This window comes from Schistocerca nitens, chromosome 4 (assembly GCF_023898315.1).
Source record: "Schistocerca nitens isolate TAMUIC-IGC-003100 chromosome 4, iqSchNite1.1, whole genome shotgun sequence".
NCBI classification, from domain to species: Eukaryota; Metazoa; Arthropoda; class Insecta; order Orthoptera; family Acrididae; genus Schistocerca; species Schistocerca nitens.
The window spans coordinates 411,076,891-411,100,107 of NC_064617.1; the positions used below are offsets into that span (position 1 = coordinate 411,076,891).

Here is a 23,217-nt window from a genome sequence, read left to right on the forward strand (position 1 = left end):
TTAGGGAAAATGCACCACAAGACTACGTTTCGTTCCCCTACATCGTTTTTCGTACAATGCTAATATTCTCTTATATTCGTATGAATATTGAATATGACAATTTTGAAACTCAGATTTCGTACTCAGGAGAAGCGATGTACCTAAATGCAGAAGTTCACCGCAACAGAGTCCCGCGACTTCTGTTTGACGAAGTGGCGGGATGCTCTTTTGCAGGCAATTTTCCCCAGTCCCAGCGCGCAGACATTCCTGCCTGTGAATCGCTTGCTGCCCCTTCCAGCCCACCTCTCGCTTCTCGACTGGATACATTAGGGAGTCAAGTCATTAATATTTTTGTAGCCCTAATTATCAGAATAAAACTTCCCTTCACCGCCGCGTCCCTCCTTCTTCACACTTCCCTGTTATATCGCGTCTTTTAATTAACAGTTCCCTCTCTCTTTGCTCTTTTTTTTTGTCTTTTATTTTTAATAAAACGCCTGTCACTGCAAAGCACAGTGCTGGTTTCACCTTTAAGTGGGAGCAGCACAGAGGGAACAGTGCTGCGTGTGTATTTTCTTGTGTGTTTTAAAGCGTCTTTGTTAACATTAATCAAGCAGCTTGGCTAATTAGTTTGGTTAAATTTAGTAATTATGCTAGGCCATAAAGGCGGGGTACGAGGCAAGAAGGGTGAATAGACGGCGTCACGCCTTACGTCACGAGGGGCGCCGAGGAGGAGCTTTGGGCGGCGACCAACAGATGGCGCGCACGGCGTGGCGGTTCGCTCAAATTCCACGTGGCCCGAGGCGCAAAGCGAGGGAAAACGGCGTAACGCAAAGCAGTGGTTTTCACGCGTACACCGTGCACCGCAACAATGGTGTATTCAGTAGTCCCCTGTACAAACCGATGCTGGTTAATTATAACGACCCAACTACGGTATGAAACCTTTAAGTAACAAAATGTATTATCCACCACGACGCATTACATTTCGCCAACACTAGAACATACCAATATAATCCCGGTATATATAAATTCACATGTAGCAACTGTAGTAACTTTTCCATTGGCCAAACAAAAGAAAAAATTAACGCCGGATTTGAAAAACACATTTAGAAACAGAAAGACATCAGTCGAGCTTCTTTATCCACAAGGACTACTAAATGAGCATACAGAATTTAGACATAAATAGGCTGTTACCTCAAACACCGTACTGAACTTTTAGAACACGAAAATGAATAAATCTGAAACCAAAGATAATTGCGACGAAATTCAATTAATAAAATAATATCGCTGTCCACCTGTCCATCAGCATAATCTTTGCAAACGTATTACGTTGTAAGAGTAGAACTGTCAAACTACCATCAAACCATAATTAAGAATTATTTCCATATATTTACGTCATTTACAATATAATTAAAACACCGACAGTTATAAGGCAATTCTCCAACGACGTAATATAGATGTCACAGCATTGTAGACACGAGTACAATATAGTCACTTTAATATAAATGACATTCACACTTATATACGTATGCAGGTACTTGATAATGGCGATAAATGCCGAGAAAGTCTGTCGTTAATAAAGATTAATTGTTATAAGCATGTATTACGGTGCATATTTCTAATAATCATGTAATTATCTGGCATATATTATGCTGCTGCCCCTAAAGAAGAAAATATATCATTACGCCCTCTTTGTGAACAGTATGTATATCTTAGTTCATCATGAGTTATGGGGTTGTGAATATTCATACCAATGAATCAGGGACACAGATTCTTCGGTGAAACATTTCGAAAATATCTACATGAAATTATCAACAATGTCAGCTTCTGCCAGTAAACATGTACCCTCAGGAGAAAGACATTTCTCGGACGACTGAGGTTCACAACTAACTTTAGACCATGCATATAACTCCATATTTGCAGTCAATTCACTCTTCAAGAACAGGCAGTCTACCGTACCTGCTGCATCTCTACTAGACGTTTCACGCACAGGTCCACTTGACAGTGTTACCCAGTTACTGCAACACTGTTTGAAACTGTAGAAATGGCAGCTACAACATTTGCATCACAATCTCCTCCATGTTCCAAAGCTTCTGCGTGCTCCTCTGTAACCTCTTGCCAGCTGTTCACTATTCTGTCAGTATTCTGATATGTTGTCCTGGGTAGACAAGACGGGTTGCTCATGTAATTGCTTGGATCTGAAGATGATCCGAGTGATCGAAGCATGTAATCGAATTAAAAACGTGTGCAACTGAGACGGAGCAATAAATGAGAATTATCTTAATATCTACTCGTATACAGCTGCAGAATTCTGCCAAGGCGATTATGTCGGCTGTAGTGAAAATCATTCCTTGCCTGATTTTTGACTTTACCATTGCGACGCAGTCAGCCTGAATGCAGAACTACAGATATTTATACATATATCAAAAAAGTTTGCATCATCTCGGTTCCGAGAGTTCCGGAACCCGTATAGAAAATTGGAATATAGATCAACATAAACATTATTTCCGCACTATTTTTGCTGATGAAAACCCCACGTTGCATATTGTACCACCATTAACCGAGATCTTCAGGGGTGCTAATCCAGAATGCTGTACACACCGGTACCTCTAATTCCGAGTAGCACGTCCTCTTGCATTGATGTATGACTATATTCTTCGTGCCATACCATCCACAAGTTCATCAAGGCACTGTTGGTCCAGATTGCCCCACTCCTCAACGGAGATTCGGTATGGATCCTTCAGAGTTGCTGGTGGGTCACGTCGTCCATAAACAGCCTTTTTCAATCTATCCCAGGCATGTTCGATAGATTCATGTCTGGAGAACATGCCGGCCACTGTAGTCGAGCGATGTCGTTATCCTAAAGGAAGTCAGTCGCAAGATGTGCACGATTGGGGCGCGAATTATCTTCCATGTAGACGAATGCCTCGCAAATATGCTGCAGATATGGCTGCACTATCGGTCGGAGGATGGCATTTACGTATCGTACAGCCGTCACGGCGCCTTCCGTGACGACCAGCGGCGTATGTCGGCCTCACATAATGCCACCCCAAAACAGCAGGGACAAATGGTTCTGAGCACTATGGGACTAAACATCTGAGGTCATCAGTCCCCTAGAACTTAGAACTACTTAAACCTAACTAACCTAAGGACATCACACACATCCATGGGACAGTGTGTCTAAGGCGTTCAGCCTGACCGGGTTGCCTCCAAACACGTGTCCGACGATTGTCTGGTTGAAAGCATAAGCCTGAGCGGTCAATTCGGCATGTTGTTGAGCCCATCTGTACCGCGCTGTATGGTGTCGCAGTTGCAAAGATGGACATCTCCGTGGACGTCGGGAGTGAAGTTCCGCATCATGCAGCCTATTGCGCACAGTTTGAGTGGTAACACGACGTCTTGCGGCTGTACGAAAGGCATTAATCAACACGTTTTCGTTGCTGTCAGGGTTCTTCTGAGCCATAATCCACTGCAGTAGTAGCCCTTGGGCGGTCTGAGCGAGGCATGTCATGACAGTTCCTGCCTCTCTGTATCTCCTCCATGTACCAGCAACATCGCTTTGGTTCACTCCGAGTCGCCCGAACACTTCCTTTGTTGAGAACCCTTCCTGGTACAAAGCAACAATGCGGACGCGATCGAACAGCGGTATTGTCCGTCTAGGCATGGTTGAGCTAGAGACAATACGAGCCGTGTACCGTGTACCTCCTTCCTGGTGGAATGACTGGAACTGATCGGTTGTCGGACCGCTTCGTCTAATAGGGTCTGCTCATGCATGCTTGTTTACATCTTTGAGAGGGTTTAGTGACATCTCTGGAACAGTCAAACGGACTGAATCAGGATTCAATATCCACATTCAACGTTTCAACGTCTATCTTCAAGAGTTCTGGGAACCGGTGTGATGCAAGACTTTTTTTTGATGTGTGTAGTAATGGCCGCCCGCCTCCTGTAAGACTTTCTCACATTTATATTACTGAAATTACATCCTCGAAAATCTTAGAATCCCCATAACCCATATCTTTTCAGTATCAATGTCGATAACAGGCAAAAATGATCGAGATTCACGATTCCCGGTCGAGTTTGAACGGAACCCTCAGTGTGCTATTCCCACTCTCATCTGTCCTATCAATGTTCTTTCGTATTAGGAAAAGTTGATTATCTGATGCGAACGTGTTCAGATTTCAACATTTTTGCATTCCTTAAATTTCCAGAATTAATAGTTTTCAAAAATGTCGCGATCAAAAATTCTTTCAAAAGCACTTCTTCAACAGCAATATTTTGCATAACGATTTTTTATTGGTTTTACTAAATCTGATTACTTTATTCCTCACTCAACAGCATCTTGAAGGAGCGAATTATCAGTGGCACAAACTTTATTCAAAACAGCAACAGAGTCCATGAACGAAATCGTGTTTCTAGAAAATAAATAACATTTTACAGTTCTGTAATCAATAAACGTCAGAAGAATATAATTCTTCTATATTTGATTTATCAGGCGACACAGCTATGAACATCAAAACGCGGCAGCCAGTTACACATGCTTGTGATGGTAGCTGAGTCTTCAGTAATAACGTAGGTGGTGAGATGTGCTGCTGCAGGGAACAATATAATATGAATTATACCTTCTTGAATATAAGTAGTTCATGTTATGCTCCGACGTGTCTACTTGGAGATTAACATGGCGCCAAATGCAGTGAGCGGTAATGTTGTTAGTAATGATGCAGGACAGGCCATGAAAAGTGGAAATATACGATTGGGCAACAGCAGCAGCAACAAAAGCGGCGAAATGTTTTTGGCAAAGCACTGAGCGCCGGCTAGTCAGAAGTTGCTACTGGAAGAGAAGCACAGCAGCCATCTCTTCTGCGGTTGCGTTATTCGGGTTGTTTCCGCGTATACTATATTATGAGTATTGCTAAAACTAAGTTTTCCCTTGCCGAGTTCAACACCGTCGATATCATCGGAGAAGAACTACATATTTGTAATAGTCTTGGAAATCCACCATCAGCTCTGCAGTACATACATTGTCGTGTAAAACTGAGCACAAATGATTGCGTTGTGTTATCAATTATCAGTGGCTTCTGGGATGCCAGAGAAATTTATTTATTCGTTCACAGAAGACAAATGTTCCCAGTAAGACTCTAAAACACCACCACTTGTGAAGTAATCGACGTGGGTTTTGACAGTAATGCTAAAAACTAAAATTCATTGGGAAAAATGAAATGTAGAATTTGTCAATAGTTATAACAAAACCAACAGACTTAAAAAGATAGTTGGACTTATTTAGTGAAGACAGATAGATTTGGAAAGAATCGTATTCCCCGGGACGACAGTTGACTGCGTCTGTAACTGATAACAAAGATTACAAACAAATGTTATATGTCCATACAAAGAAAATGTAAGCCATTATTGTTTGAATACTGCTCATATAAACAATATTCCCTACGTGTGTGTGTGTGTGTGTGTGTGTGTTTGTTTGTTAGAGAGAGAGAGAGAGAGGACGCGATGTGTATGCCTGTCAATAAGTAAGTGAAGAAATACTCTTTTATGTTGCAGTCAAACTTTTTATTTATCATCAACGTCAGAGGCAGGCAGCTTATCAACTTGTTTTTGTTTCAGGGACACTCTGGTTATGGTGCCCGTTCATCTGACCATTCGCCGTACCTGCATTCAATCAACGAGGTCAGTAATCATCAGCTCTAACATAAGAATTTTCTTGCACATTTTGTCTAAGTGCGATATATTTCCCGTTCCCATTTTCAACCTGCACACAAAGTCCTTTACCTTCTTCAGGCATTTCATTCCTTGTATGTTGTATGTTAACCGGGGACCTAGAAACGATTGAGAGGCTCCGTCCCCGCCGCAGCCGCAGTAGTCCACAACCCCACGACGACTACCGCAGTCCACTTCACCCCTCCGTCGCCCCACACCGAACCCGGGGTTATTGTGCGGTTTGGCCTCAGGTGGACCCCCCCCCCCCCCTCCCGGGAACGTCTCACACCAGACGAGTGTAACCCCTATGTTTGCGTGGTAGAGTAATGATGGTGTACGTGTACGTGGAGAACTTGTTTGCGCAGCAATCGCCGACATAGTGTAACTGAGGTGGAATAAGGTGAGCCAGCCCGCATTCGTCGAGGCAGATGGAAAACCGCCTAAAAACCATCCACCGGACCTCGACACAAGTCTGCCGGGCGGATTCGTGCCAGGGACCAGGCGCTCCTTCCCGCTCCGAAAAGCCGTGCGTTAGACTGCTCGGCTAACCGGGCGGGCCTTTCATTCCTTTCTTCCAGTCGCCTTTATATTTAACAGCTCCGTTTAGCACAATAAATTCTGAATCGTTCTTCAGACATATATCAAGTACGAAATGGCCACTGAAAATAATTGACTATGGATGAAGAGCTATTTATGTAAATTTTAAAACAGCTTGCCTGAAAGTTAGGATTTCGACGTCATGCAGAATGCTTCCGAGATACCAGAACTTGAGAACTGACACTGTAGATGTGAATTCGAATAATTAAAAACGCGGGGTATTTTAGGGTGAAACTGTGGTCGTATGGACCAATTTGGAAGGGAAACATTACATAAACTTGTGCAACATTCGCTGTGTCACTGAATTTTTTTAACGTTAATTGTTAAGAAAAAGTAGCATTAATGGTTCATACTATCACCTCTTAAAATATGTTCGTTCCCTGTAGAAGCACCCTGTACAGACATTTACAGAAGGCATTCATATTATTCATAATTGCTTGTGAGTCACGAAAGTAAATCATGACTGCAGTCGATATTCATTTAAAACTGTTGCTCACGAAAGTGACGATGATGGACGCTCATGTACATCTAGTTCCTAAAGTGAAACAAACTATAAAGCTAAAAGTCACTCATACCCAAAACGTCTCTGGGAATTCGTTTCAGTTTTTTTCTGTTTTACTTACTCGGTTGTGAAACAACACCAGGATCGTCAGATATGCGAATGCTAGTCTGTATGTCGAGATTGGAATAGCAAAGAATCATTATAAATTGCGCAGTTAGTATTTTCATTTCCCAAGAGACATGGGGTATAACGTGGTGTTATCTAATAACACTAAAATCAGTATAGCTTTATTACACTACCATTTTATGGTTGCTTTACATTATACTTGTCGTCCATTATTTCTAAAAACTGCTGTCCTTTAGTAATTGAAACAGTGGTACTCGTAAATGCTGCATTCGACATAAATAACTTTATTTCGAACCGTGCACCATGATTCTTCAATCTCTGGTCGTTCATCATCAAATGATTTACGAGTATTTTCTATACCATATAACCTGCCTCTTCCAAATGATAACCGATATCGCTGTTGCAGCTTAATAAAATCACGGTTGGAGTGGCGTTATTACTGGAGAAGCGTCCTCCGTCTCGATACTGGACGGACGCAATGTGAAGTTGCTGCAGTACATCGAAATGTACTGATTTGCGTACGGTATTAGGTACCTGTCCCACAACTTTTGTCCTGTCCGGATAGCTCTGCAGCGCTGAAGATGACCTATTTCTGCACGGTCTAAAATAAGCTAAGAAGTGGCAGTCATAAATGGGTTCGGCTATTCTCGGGCCGCGGCCAATTCACTCAACTTGTTTCAAATTCCTGCCTCGTTTGCCGCTGTGCATCGTTGTCTTAGTGCGTCTGAGCAATCCTCATGTTTTTATACAGAGTTTCTCTCATATCCTATATCATTTTCTCCATTCAAGGACATGTAATAACGTCAGAAAGATTGAAACCATTATTTCTTACGTACTTTCAAAGTAAGCCAAACCACTGCTAATTCTTTAGTAATCAATACCTTCACTACGCGATAATAGTGGTGATGTCACTGGTGACAGTGCCACTAAAGCTGAGTAACTAAACATTGTTTCCCGAAACTCCGCAGCATAAATCACGCCTTGAAAGTTAACACTTAATCAAAATCAAATGCAAAATGATTTAGACAAGATATCTGCATGGTGCGAAGAGCAGAAGTTGACTCTAAATAATGAAAAGTGTGAAGTTATCATCATGAATAGTAAAAGAAGTCCGCTAATTACACGATAAATCACATGAATCTAAGGGCTGTACCTTCAACTAAATACTTATGGATTACAGTTACGACTGATTCAAATTGGAACGATCACATAGATAATATTGTGAGGAAAGCAAACCAAAGACTACAATTTATTGACAGAATTCTTAGAAAGTGCTGCAGATCTATTAAAGGGACTGCTTACACCACGCTTGTGCGCCCTTTCTGTGCCGTGTGGAGTCCGCTTCAGATGGGACTGACGGAGTACATGGAAAAAGTTCAAAGAAGGGCAGCTCGTTTTGTATTATTTTGAAATAGGAGAGAGGGTGCCACGGATATGATACATGAACTGTGTTGGCAATCGTTAAAACAAAGGCGTTTTTAGTTTCGGCAGGATCTTCCACTGAAATTTCAATCACCGACTCCTCCGATTGGGAAAATATTTTTTTGGCGCCCACTTACATAGGGAGAAATGATCATCAGAATAAAATAAGAGAAATCAAAGCTCCCACAGAAAGATTTAACGTTCACTTCTCCCATTCGCCTTTCGAGAGTGGAACATGCAGAAATAGCTTGAAGGAGGTGCCAGCCACTTAATTAGGAATTGTGGAGTAAATGGATAACTGCGTTTTGCAGCACTAGACTGGAAATTTAAATTTATCAAATTGAAACCAATCATCAAAAATTGTAGTAGACCAGATGGTATGTACTTTCATTACAATGTTAATGCTCCCTGATAAATAATCTAAAGGCGATCTTTGAACTTTTGTGAAGTGCCCAGTACTGTTTGAACCCAACTGATGAATTTTCTGAGAACAATTGCAATAACATGATGTTTGCCACTGATCAGTGGAAGCTTTTCAGCTGATTATGTTGTAATAACGTTTTTTGAGGTTCACACCCATTATGGTAAGGCATTTTTGAAATTATAAGACTTCTTAAATACTGTGAAGAAATGTTGCATGCAGTGGAATGAAAGAACATTAAATGTTTAAAATGAGTAAAACATTAAATGTTTAAAATGAGTAATTGTTAAGGAGAGCAGTTCAAATATGTTTTAATGCAATCATATGTTACGTTTCATTGTGATGTTTCTCCATGAGTTTTCTTGGGAGGTGTAATAGTAGTGATTACATGTTCCTGTTCCTTACTTAGTTTAGTGTGCCGAGGCGCATGAATGGCTGCGATGAATGTTTGTGCTGGGTTACTGTTGCGTTTGTGTTGTTAAGGGCGACCACAGAAATGAAATGTAGACCCGTGAAAGAAAAAAAATCGATATCGTCTGTTCTCGAATAGCAGTGAGGGTACCGCTGAACTTAAAATCCCCATCCTTCAGACGCATCTTTGTAAGCGGTGTCACATAGTTGCGGTGGAAGAGATATTGTGAAGAGTTGTGGAATTTAATAAAGGATTAGCATAGACTTTCTGATACTCAAGAACTAACGCCAATTCGTTTCCTCCAATTGCGCCGGCCGCGGTGGTCTCGCGGTTCTAGGCGCGCAGTCCGGAACCGTGCGACCGCTACGGTCGCAGGTTCGAATCCTGCCTCGGGCATGGATGTGTGTGATGTCCTTAGGTTAGTTAGGTCTAAGTATTTCTAAGTTCTAGGGGACTTATGACCACAGCAGTTGAGTCCCATAGTGCTCAGAGCCATTGGAACCATTTTTTCCTCCAATTGCGGCCAGCTACTTCGCTGTCGAGCGACAACGCACTAAATGCGTGTTAGCGATCTCTAGTACGTAGCGAGTTTAGAGATTAAATGTACACAGTCGTGGATGTGACATCGATTTTCACTGCTATCATAAAATTTGACAAGTGATCATTATGGATAAGATTTGTTACGTAAGAAGAGAACCAAAATTAACTAGGAACTACACTGACGCGATGCTGTGCTCTTTAAATTATGGTGTAATATCGTTTCAAATTTTCAGTGCAAAAGCTTACCACTCAGTAATATCATAGAAAGCGTAAAAACAATGATTACCCTCGCCTCTCAGCAAGAAGAATGCATTCAGCGAGTGGCAGAGGAGAGATGCTTGTCCCTCCACCAAGAAAAAAATTTCCTTGAGACTGAAAATGCCACGTGGCTCTGGACTTTGAAAACTTCCCCTAGCGTTGTACAACATTCAATCGCGGTGGTTTTTCCTCGTTTTACCAACCAAAAAAAAATGATAACGATGTGAATACATATGAATGCTAGCCGCTTGACAGCAAAATAATATGTTCATGCCCCATGTAAACTAAATTCTCTGAGTTAAATACATTGCAGGTAGTACATTAAAAGTGGTAGCATTAGGCCGTTTCACCTAATAAATACAGTTTTCCAATAGTTTTGCTCTTTAGTTCTTAAGAAATTGTGCTTTGTTCTCTCCACTTTCCCTCTTCCACAACCGCCCTGCCGCAGCCTCCCGACAGCCCCTCAAGATCTTGGGCACGCTCTAGCCTCCCAGCATAGCTGGAAGAAGGGCTGGGCATAATAAGAACACGCGCATCGTAATAGCTTAGCAGAAGGGGAACTGAAACGGAAAAAGTATCCATACTTCTTGGTATAGAGCATTTTTATCTCGATATCCATACTTTTTTCAGCTGATGCTTTCTCACATACCAGAACTTTGCAGAAGGCATCGTATCGAATGACCCTAATAATGATTTATTACATTTTAATTATTTACCCAACATTCTGGCCTCATAACTCAGTTGCAACACTTTCAGCATTTGAACGTGCGAGCACCATCAGGCCAACAACTGAACGACAGTGTGAGTGTACGAAATTATTAGCGACCCTTACGTTTCTAGCAGCTTCAAACGGTATACGATATCTGCAGTCATCATAAGATGTTAGCACACAGGAAAGACAAGAAAAAATGTGAAACAGTAGCCGTTTTCGAAGCCACTCTGGTTGATCAAAAAGATGCAATGAGCCTTTATTTGGCAGCATTTGTATCAGGGTTGTGGGCTAATCCTTTAGAGGAATGGGAACACGTGAAGGTTTTTCCCCTCTAGTTGTATAAGCTTCCCAACGAGTGACTGACGACTCCAGCGAGATCAGTGCCCTCCGTGAGTTTGTTCTTAATGACAGGCAGTACGTTTTCACTGTCACGAAACGGACTATCGACGAAACGATTGGATAAAATATTGATTTGAGTGACTGTTCGAAGGAGGAATGGGAAGTTTAGATAAGTTTTAATTTGTTTATTTTTGGTTTCTATTCAGCGGATTCCTAAAATATACTCTGCAATTTCATATTGCATGTTCCAATTTTTTTTATTTGAATCTTTAATGAAAATAAAAACATTGCTTGATTTATAGTTTGTATACGGGTGTGCAAAACGTAAGGACGAAAGTAACTCTCGCATGATGTGTTTATGCCATGTAACATAGCTCCATGAAACTTGGAGTACACATAGACAGAATAGCTACAGCATAGTACAGAAAGTAACTGAAAGAGAAGTTCGATTTATGAAGGTTCCATAGACTCTACAAAAGGCAGGACATGGTTCTTAAAAGGGTGTGTGATCACCAATGAAGGCAATGCTCTACAAGTTGACTCCATGCTGGCCACAAAGTTGGTAAGTTTTTGAGGTGGTAGGGCGTTCCATGTCTCCAAAAGCTTGGTTAACATCTGCTGGATGGTCGTTGGCGCATGTGGATGTACGCATCCGACAGTTCGCGATGAGATATAAGTCGGGGGAAGTGGCTTGTAAGTCCATTCGCCGAATATCCTCTCGTTCCAAGAGCTTTTCCAACTGCGCTGTTCGAGGCGGTCGCGCATTGTCATACTTAGAAATGAAGACTGGGACGAATGTGCACCGGAAAAGACGCACTTGGCGAAGGAGTACAGCGTCACAATAACGTTGGCCGGTGGGTGTACCGCGTGCAGAGATTTGAAGGACAGTACTCCCATGCAACATTATGCCTCCCACACCATAGCATCTCGACCACCAAAACGATAATGTTCGACCGTGTTCCTGGGAGCATTACGTGTTTCCACATGAGGATACGTTCAGCGATGTCGAAATGATGGTTTTGGTGATCCAAGTTTTATGGTGAGGGATAGCATAATGATGAATGGACGTACTGACTTCCAGACCTTCGAACACGATACATTAAACGGTGTATGTTATTGTGTTACTGTTCTCCTTCCACAAGTGCGTCTTTCCAGTGGTGAGATTGGTCCTGACTTCATCTACAAGGCACCTCATCGAACAGCGCAAATAGATCGTTTCTTGGAACGAGAGTATATTCCGCGAATGTTCTCGCCAACCCAATCCCCCGTCTTACACCACAATGAGAAATTGTGGTATGCATTTGGAATACGTATTGCAGTACACCAGCGACCATCTAGCAGTTGACAACTGTGTTGATGGAGGAATGGAACGCCCTACCACAAGAGCTCCTCATCAACTTTTTGGCCAACATGGGAGCATGTTGCAGAGCATGCACTGCCGCCTATGCTGACCACATACCTTATTAAGAACCGTGCCCCGCCTTATGTAATTTTCACGGGACCATCATGAATCTCGGCGCCTTCAGTGTAATTCTCTTCGAATAAGAGTGTCATTTCAGTTCGTGTCGTTACGTATTCCTGTCAGTTACCTTCTGCACTGTACTGTAACTGTTGTTTCTATGTATGGTCCAAGTTTCATCGAGCTACGTTACTTGGCAGAACATACGTGGAAGTAGACTTAAGTTCTATTTAAAACTTGTGAAAATTAACCGTCTCTCTCTGTTATAGATACATTTTAAAATCATATATGATGAGACTGGTGCTGATAGAATCGTCTCTAATCTTTTTTTTTTGTTTCGATACTTTCATTAGTACGAAATTAAGCATGAGTAAAGTATCGATACTTTTCGTTGGATACTGTGTCGCTAAGCGGAGGGAAGTTCTCGTGTGCTGAACAGTAGCCGCCTCTAAGTGGGACTAGGCTGACGATGTGTTACAGTTGTCAGCTGCAAATGCGGCGCACAAGGGTCTACTGTGCGGGTGCGTGCAGCTAGTCTCCAACGTCTGAAAGGCACGATGTCTCTCTGGCAGGAGACCACGACGAAGGTAAAGGTTCGCGAAACACTCGCAGCTAACGGCACAGAGCTGTTGCCTGCTGACGTGCGACAAAGGTATAAATTCAGAACACAGTCTCCTTTAGTTTGTTGCCTTAAGGTAGTTCAAAAATGGTTCAAATGGCTCTGAGCACTATGGGACTTAACATCTGTGGTCATCAGTCCCCTAGAACTTACAACTACTTAAACCTAACTAACCTAAGGACATCACACACATCCATGCCCGAGGCAGGATTCGAACCTGCGACCGTAGCCTTAAGGTAGTAATTGAACGCGTATTCAATAAGAGAGAACAAACAACACAGGTAGTTATAAAAGCTAAGTCAACACAAGTAGTTACAAAAGCTAAGTACAGGATGGAGCGAGCAAATTTCGCAATCTCCGTAGTCAGCAGTACAAGACCATTACCTTCCGAATTTACCTCCTTGTAAAATAGAATAAAGCTCAGTAATATGGCTTCCACATTTAAATATATACTCCACCACCCACTGTGCAGCGCATGTTTGATGGTATTTACAGTACTGGCCATTAAAATTGCTACACCAAGAAGAAATGCAGATGATAAACGGGTATTCATTGGACAAATATATTATACTAGAACTCACATGTGATTACATTTTCAGGCAGTTTGGGTGCATAGATCCTGAGAAATCAGTACCCAGTACAACCACCTCTGGCCGTAATAACGGCCTTGATACGCCTGGGCATTGATTCAAACAGAGCTTGGATGGCGTGTACAGGTACAGCTGCCCATGCAGCTTCAACACGATACCACAGTTCATCAAGAGTAGTGACTGGCGTATTGTGACGAGCCAGTTGCTCGGCCACCATTGACCAGACGTTTTCAGTTGGTGAGTGACCTGGACAATGTGCTGGCCAGGGCAGCAGTCGAACATTTTCTGTATCCAGAAAGGCCCGCACAGGACCTGCAACATGCGGTCGTGCATTATCCTGCTGAAATGTAGGGTTTCGCAGGGATCGAATCAAGGGTAGAGCCACGGGTCGTAACACATCTGAAATGTAACGTCCACTGTTCAGAGTGCCGTCAATGCGAAAAAGAGGTGACCGAGACGTGTAACCAGTGGCACCCCATACCGTCACACCGGGTGATACGCCAGTATGGCGATGACGAATACACGCTTCCAATGCGCGTTCACCGCAATGACGCCAAACACGGATGCGATCATCATGATGCTGTAAACAGAACCTGGATTCAACCGAAAAAATGACGTTTTGCCTTTCGTGCACCCAGGTTCGTCGTTGAGTACACCATCGCTGACGCTCCTGTCTGTGATGCAGCGTCAAGGGTATCCGCAGCCATGGTCTCCGAGTTGACAGTCAATGCTGCTGCAAACGTCTTCGAACTGTTCGTGCAGATGGTTATTGTCTTGCAAACGTCCCCATGTGTTGACTCACAGATCGAGACGTGGCTGCACGATCCGTTACAGCCATGCGAATAAGATGGCTGTCATCTCGACTGCTAGTCATACGAGGCCGTTGGGATCCAGCATGTCGTTCCGTATTACCCTCCTGAACCCACGGATTCCATATTCTGCTGACAATCACTGGATTTATCAAAGTCGGAAACGTGATGGTACGCATTTCTCCTCTTTACACGAGGCATCACAACAACGTTTCACCAGGTAACGCCGGTCAACTACTGTTTGTGTATGAGAAATCGGTTGGAAACGTTCCTCATGTCAGCACGTTGTAGGTGTCGCCAACGGCGCCAACCTTGTGTGAATGCTCTGAGAAGCTAATCATTTGCGTATCACAGCATCTTCTTTCTGTCGGTTAAATTTCGCGTCTGTAGCACGTTATCTTCGTGGTGTAGCAATTTTAATGGCCAGTAGTGTAGTACCAATACATTCTGTTGAATTCGCGAATGGCTCCGAGGAAGAATGTATATATAGGCTGCACCAAGCATTTACGATAAAAATTATTGCGTTCTGGAGAATCCTAAAGTGAGTATTTTGAGATCAGTAACAGTTTCAGCTCATAGCAGTTGTTCGAAGCGACCCAACCGTCACTTTCAGGGTATGATTTATAATGTAATCCATTGACAGTACTCAGTTGTGTGAGTTATCAATCACTAGCACACATCTTTTACTGATGATGCAGTAATTACACGCCTACCACATTCTCCACTCATTCGTCTTGGGCATTTTTCAGTCCAGCATCACCTATTTAAATTTAACAGTCCGACCAATTCTTTTCAAGAATCACGGCCAGCTCACTGTGGACTGGGCGACTGAGTTTCTCTTAAGTTTTTATGCAAGGTGATAAATGTCTTCCAATTATGGTAACGCCTGCTGCGATACTTTTCTCCAAACAATAGTTCCTCCATCTGCATATACATCTATGCTCTGCAAGCCACCTTACGGTGTGTGGCTAACGGTACTTTGTATAATACTGCCCCCCCCCCCCATTTTACCTGTTCCAGTCGCGATTGTTGGTAAGCCTTTGTGTGAGCTCGACTCTCTCTAATTTTACCTTCGTCATATTTTCGCGAGCTATACGTGGGAAGGAGCAATATACAGGGTTATTACAAATGATTGAAGCGATTTCACAGCTCTACAATAACTTTATTATTTGAGATATTTTCACAATGCTTTGCACACATATACAAAAACTCTAAAAGTTTTTTTAGGCATTCACAAATGTTCGATATGTGCCCCTTTAGTGATTTGGCAGACATCAAGCCGATAATCAAGTTCCTCCCACATTCGGCGCAGCATGTCCCCATCAATGAGTTCGAAAGCATCGTTGATGCGAGCTCGCAGTTCTGGCACGTTTCTTGGTAGAGGAGGTTTAAACACTGAATTTTCACATAACCCCACAGAAAGAAATCGCATGGGGTTAAGTCGGGAGAGCGTGGAGGCCATGACATGAATTGCTGATCATGATCTCCACCACGACCGATCCATCGGTTTTCCAATCTCCTGTTTAAGAAATGCCGAACATCATGATGGAAGTGCGGTGGAGCACCATCCAGTTGAAAGATGAAGTCGGCGCTGTCGGTCTCCAGTTGTGGCATGAGCCAATTTTTTAGCATGTCCAGATACACGTGTCCTGTAACGTTTTTTTCGCAGAAGAAAAAGGGGCCGTAAACTTTAAACCGTGAGATTTCACAAAACACGTTAACTTTTGGTGAATTACGAATTTGCTGCACGAATGCGTGAGGATTTTCTACCGCCCAGATTCGCACATTGTGTCTGTTCACTTCACCGTTAAGAAAAAATGTTGCTTCATCACTGAAAACAAGTTTCGCACTGAACGCATCCTCTTCCATGAGCTGTTGCAACCGCACCGAAAATTCAAAGCGTTTGACTTTGTCATCGGGTGTCAGGGCTTGTAGGAATTGTAAACGGTAAGGCTAGTGCTTTAGCCTTTTCCGTAAGATTTTCCAAAGCGTCGGCTGTGGTACGTTTAGCTCCCTGCTTGCTTTATTCGTCGACTTCCGCGGGCTACGCATTAAACTTGCCCGCATGCGTTCAACCGTTTCTTCGCTCACTGCAGGCCGACCCGTTGATTTCCCCTTACAGAGGCATCCAGAAGCTTTAAACTGGGCATACCATCGCCGAATGGAGTTAGCAGTTGGTGGATCTTTGTTGAACTTCGTACTGAAGTGTCGTTGCACTGTTATGACTGACTGATGTGAGTGCATTTCAAGCACGACATACACTTTCTCGGCTCCTGTCGCCATTTTGTCTCACTGCACTCTCCAGCGCTCTGACGGCAGAAACCTGAAGTGTGGCTTCAGCCGAACCAAACTTTATGAGTTTTTCTACGTATCTGTAGTGTGCCGTGACCATGTGTCAATGAATGGAGCTACGGTGAATTTATGAAGTCGCTTCAATCATTTGTAATAGCCCTGTATTGGTTGACTCTTCTAGGAAAGTATTTTCTCGAAAAAGTAAACGCCTCTCTTGCAACGTCGGTCACTTGAGTTGGCTGAGCACCTCCGTGACGCTTTCGCTCTTACCAACTACGCGGTCCAGTTCACACTAATGTGACTACCGCCAATGTTCGACGTCACTCACTGACAGCAGGAAGCAGCACTAGCTGTGTAGGGCATGTAAAGCGTGTCGAGGGGACTTGGAAAACAGTGCAGTCTTTGTCATGCGGAAACGGAGCGATATGTCTGACGTCTAGAAGGGCATGATCAATGGTGAAAGCGCTTCCGAAACGGCTAAGTTTGTAACCTGTTCATTGGGCGTCTTGGTTAATGTGTACCGTCCGTGGCAAAATGGCGCTATCCAAAACAGGCGCCGAGGCAACGCTGGTGCACCACGAGCCGTATATGACAACCGTGACCAACGGAGGCATAGATATGTACGGGGGAATAGCAGTGCAACTGTTTACCAACTGACCGCTCCGATGAACCAAGGGATTACCAACAGTATCTCCTCAATAACCGTTCAGCGAACGTTTCTGCGTATGGACCTCTGCAGTAGGCGCCTGGTTTATGTTCCCATGCTGACCACTGTTCGTCGACGTCGAACGCTGGAATTTGCACCCCAGTACCGCAGCTGGATGTCCGGTAAATGGTGACAAGTGCCCTTTCTAGATAAATTACTTATTATGCTCCATTTGACAGATGGCCTTCGACATGTACGGCGTGAAACGTCTGACAGCAAACGTTCTGGAGCCAAGAGGGAGCTTTACAGTCTGGGGAATGTTTTCGTGGCAGTCCTTGGGTGATTTCGTCATTTTGGAAGGCGCAATGGGTCAACACAAGTATGCATCTATCCTTGAGGACCATTTCCACCACTACGTGCAGTTTCTTCTTTCACAGCACGATGGTATCTGACAACAGGACAATGCAACTTATCATACAACTCGCAGTGTACGTGCTTGGTTCGAAGAGCACCAAGGCGAGTTTACCATATTCGCCTGGCCACCAAGCTCCACTGATTTAAACCCAGTCTGGAATCTGTGGGACCATCCCGATCGGGCTGTTCGTGCCGTGGATCCTCAGGCGAGAAACCTAGTGTATCTGGCCACTGTACTGGAGTGGCAGGGCTACACATCACTGCCCGTGACTCTCTTTCTGCACGTCTCACGGCTTTTGACAGGTGGTCACATTTATGTGACTAGACGGCAGAAGCCTATAATAAAACGTGCTGCTCTTCTTCGGGTGTTTTCTATTTGCTCTATGAATCTTGTACGGATCCGAGACTGACGATTAATAATCAAATATTGCTCGAACGAGGCTTTTCCGAGCTTCTTCCCTTTGTGGGCAGACTGCACTTCCTGAGAATTCTTCCATTGAATATCAGTCTGGCATAGTGATGTACCGTAAACTAAACGCATAGCTCCAGTTTATTTTACAGGTCCGTCTTGATTACACAAACTTTTACACTTCACTATTACCGGTTTCGACTACGCCATCTTCAGATCATAAAATATTCTGATGTAGTATCAACGTCAAACTAAACATTTAGGTACATAGTAAGTGCTCACTATGTGATGCAGCACCATCATTTAATAACATTTGGCCATCAGATTGCTATTAAGTTATTCATCCACATATCATTTACAAATGGAATTAGACATGTCATCTTAAGTGAAAAAAAAGCAATTAAAAATGAATTATGATTTATGCATTCAGTACCATTATCTTAATCAAAAATTACCTTAAAATTCTTCATTTGTATCACATCACTGGTCACTACTCACACTACACACAAACACAATCTACACTGTATTGTGTGTGCGCGCACACACACACATCAGGACCTTGGTGATACTTACGCTATTCCATTGAATTCTTCCTGTTGACCACTGTGCCAGACTCAAAAATTTGAGTCAGCACCTCACCACAATCAATGAGATGTTGAGTGCCAGAAAATGGGAAACGGTTAGAATTGCCCATCAAAGATCCTGGACATAGGATTCTGCAGTAAGAATCATTAAATTATGACACATTACTGTACACGGGCAGCTGTTTATTGTTAAATAATGGTAAATTTTTATAATTACACACTTTATGTTAACTACGTACTCCTTAACTTTGTTGTATGAATTTGGATTTTAGTTACTCCTTTAATATCTTTGAGCAACTTATTGTCCATTTTTTTCTCTTGTAGAAAATATTGTTTTGTTTCTTTTGTTTGTTTACTCTTGGTAAATGTAAATTTAGACTGGCTTTTGTTCCGTGATCACGAATACTACTGATTGTGAAACGGTAGGTGATGCTCTTCGTAATATGCATAACCGATTGTTAAGTGTGCTTACAAGGTGCTGTTGCAGATAGAACCCCCAGTTATGCAAATATATCTTTACAGGGAGCTCGGTTGCTGTTTTCGGTTATTGTTCTAATGGTCCTTTTCCGTACCCAGAATGAATTTTCACTATGCAGCGGAGTGTTCGCTGATATGAAATGTAGTGGAGGATTGAAACTGTGTGTCCTACCGGACTCGAGCAATCCTTCAAACAGTGGCTAAGCCAACTTTCCGCAATATCCTTTCTTCTACGAGTGCTAGTCCCGTAAGGTTTCCGGGGAATTTCTCTGAAGTTTGAAAGGCAAGAGATGAGGTGTCGGCAGAAGTAAAGCTGCGAGGGATGGTGTTGAATCGTGCATGGATAGCAAAATCAAAAACGAAATTGAAACTTCTGTCTCAAATAACAAAATATGTAAAAGAGGAAATAACGACGATAAAATCGCGCCATTCGACGAGCTGCATAAGACGGCTGGAAAGCAGACAGTTGCATCCAGGGCGAACGGACCACCCGACCCACCGGATGAAGCCTACTTCGACTGTTCAGTATACAATAATGATAACCTTACGTGGAATGATATATACGATGTTGCAATGGTTTTGTGTTATGTACCGAGAGGAGTGGAAATCGACTGACTATGTGAATTACAGGCACACTTTACCTATTAAATGTGACAGGTTCAGTAGTGAACGTAAATTCTCAGGTAATGATATGTTTCAAAAATATCACTCTGGATCTGAGGAAATATTTTGTGAGTGATTGTTTCTGCCTGCTAAGCACCTTACTTTCTTCTTTTTTTGTAGTCTTGTACAGCCTGAGGATGCTACACTGATTTCACGTACTTACAGAAGATGGCATGAATATTTCAAGTATTAAGATTTGCCATCACTCACTTTTCTGAAGCATATTTATTAGCGTAGTGGCCAAATTATAGTGTGGGGCTCAAATCTTTGATCATACACTTTGTAGCAGATCTTTTCTGTACCTGTTTACACCAGAAGCATGTGGCTGTAAGTCTTTGTTATTTATATAACAGTTTTATGAAGCAATAGCTGTATCTCTATCCTTAAAAAAATAATTTAGCTCAGTCGGTTGAGGACTTGCCCGCGGCCAGAATCGCGACCCAGAATTGAATCCTGTCCGGCACACAGTTTTTAACTGACCTTTCCTGTAGTTTGAAGACTTCTTCCATTTTTTTTATGGGACCCCATAAAAATTATTCCACATGTAAAGATGGAGCCTTTAAGTACAGAGACTACCAATTCACCCATTTTGCTGACTTATTAATTTTTAATTTCTTTACTGTTTTCCTGACTTTATTCTGTGTAGTGGGCAACAACATCATTCTACTTGTCTTATATTTTATTTACTGAAACAACATTTAATTTTGGAATTTTTTGTTATATTTTATCTGTTACACCTGAAAAATATTCATTCTCAAAATCTGGCAGTTTCTGTGGATCATTTATCGACGTACTCATGACTCTCGTCAGAAAGTTACTGCGATTCTGTCTCGGTTTCTTGTTTTACGACCTTCCACATTGCTTTGCTTTTATTTTCACTATTTAGTATTGTTTTGTAATTTGCTGGCTTTTTCGCTCAAAGCAACACCTTCGTGTAAATCCTTTCGTACACTCTAAGACAAAAAAAAAAAAAAAAAAAAAAAAAAAAGACGCACCAAGAAGGAATTATAAGAGTGGACTGGAAATCGGTAGATGTGACTTATATTTTCAGACAAACAAATGATTACAGTTTCAGAAAACCTGGATGATCTGTTGAAGAGAAAGAGCTTCATAGACTGAGCAAGTCAGTAACGCGCTGGTCTAATGGCTCTGAGGACTATGGGACTTAACATCCATGGTCATCAGTCCCCTAGAACTTAGAACTACTTAAACCTAACTAACCTAAGGACATCACACAACACCCAGCCATCACGAGGCAGAGAAAATCTCAGACCCCGCCGGGAATCGAACCCGGGAACCCGGGCGTGGGAAGCGAGAACGCTACCGCACGACCACGAGATGCGGGCGCACTGGTCTACTTCTGGCCCTATGCAAGCAGTTATTCGGCTTGGCATTGTTTTATAGAGTTGTTGGATGTCCACCTGAGGGATATCGTACCAAATTCTGTCCAATTGGCGCATTAAATCGTCAAAACCCAGAGCTGGCTATAGGACCATGCCCACAATGCTCCAAACGTTCTCAATTGGAGAGAGATCCGCCAACCGTGCTGGCCGGGGTAGGGTTTGGAAAGCACGAATATAGGCAGTAAAAACTCTCACCGCGTGCGGACGCCCATTTTCTTGCTGAAATGTTGGCCAGGATGGCTTGTATGAAGGGCAACAAAACACTGCGTAGGTTATCGTCGACGACCCGCTATGCTGTAAGGGGTCCTGCTATGATAAGACATGGCACCCTAGATCATCACCGCAGGTTGTTGGACCGTATGGAGGGTGACAGTCAGTTTGGTATCCCACCGCTGCCCGGAGCGTATCCACAAACCACTTCGCTGGTCATGAGGGCTCATTTCGAACTCATCACTAAAAACAGTACTTCTCCAGGCATTGAGATTACAGCCGTAGACGTGTCTGGAGACGTCCTGGACACGGTGGGATACCAACCTGACTGTCGCCCTCATTACGGACCGACAACCACGAGTGATGGACTAGGGTGTCACTCCTTTTATATGAAGACCCCTTTCGTTGTCATCTGCAGTACGTCAACGATATTCTACGACCAATTTGGTGCCCTTCATGGCGAGCCATCCTGGGCTTATATTTCAACAAGATAATGCCCGCCCGCACAAGACGAGAGTTTCTACTGCTTGCTGAGCCCTACCTTGCCCAGCACGGTCGCCGGATCTCTCCCCTATTGAGCGCGTTTGGAGCATTATGGGCAGGGCCCTCCAACCAGCTCGGGATTTTGACGATGTAATGCGCCAGTTGGGCAGAATTTGGGATGATATCTCTCAGGACGGCATCCAACAACTGTGTCAGTCAATGCGAAGCCGAATAACTGCTTGCATAAGGGTCGGAGGTGAACCAACACGTTATTGACTTGCTCAGTTTACGAAGCTATTTCTCTTGAATAAATCATTCGTTTGTCTGTACATGTATATCACATCTTTTAATTTCCGTCTCATTCGGATAATTTCTTCGTGGTGAGTCTTTTTTTTAGTGTATCTGACAATTTTTTAGGAACTCTGGTGCACTGTGGAAGTGAGACATTTCATAGCCTGGGAGGCCTTTCTTATTCATCCTGAAAGTGCTGACGAACCACGCTTATTAATTGCAGCGTACCTCTGTTAGCCTGATTAATGGAGATGCGTCCTGGGCTGACACGTGCGTGATTTGACAGACATGCAAAGGCTGCGTGGGCAAGGCACAGCTCATAAACACAAACGATATTCATCAGAGATAACTGGTAGCTTTTACCCTTCTTTTTTTTTTCTTAAACGGTAAGTCATCACTGTAAACACACTCGCAGCCAAATTTCATAATGACCTACTAATTATCCGAGACTATTACGATTATTGGAAATATAATGAAGTCGCAAGGTATGGAAGGGGGCAGTAGTTGAGAAGTGAATGAGTTAGAGCTGTAAAATATCACCGTTGTTATTCTGCTTGTACGTTGAAAAAACGGTAAAAGAAACTAATGTAAAATTTGGAAAGTGAATGAGAACTCAGGGAGAAAAAATAAAAATCTTGAGGTTTGTTATGGACATGAAACTGTTGAATGGAAATAATCGTGTCTTAAAAAGATGTCATAAGATGAATATAAATAAAAGTAAAACAAATGTAATTGAATTTCGCCTAATGCAAACAGACGCTGAAAGAATTATGTTAGTAAATGAGACCCCGGAAGTAGTAACTGATTTTTCCTAAGTTTTCGTAATTTCGCCAGCCGCTGTGGCCGAGCGGTTCTAG

At 42.9% G+C, this 23,217-nt stretch overlaps 1 protein-coding gene across 2 annotated transcripts in view; it reads left to right on the forward strand.

Annotated features, from left to right (window-relative positions):
* Positions 1 to 23,217, forward strand: part of LOC126251528 (POU domain, class 3, transcription factor 2) — a 706,060-nt gene that overhangs the window by 460,370 nt on the left and 222,473 nt on the right. For both annotated transcript variants that reach the window (XM_049952019.1, XM_049952021.1), the window contains exon 3: positions 5,590 to 5,652. In XM_049952019.1, the coding sequence (XP_049807976.1) occupies positions 5,590 to 5,652 (63 nt within the window). The remainder of the gene's footprint in view (positions 1 to 5,589; positions 5,653 to 23,217) is intronic.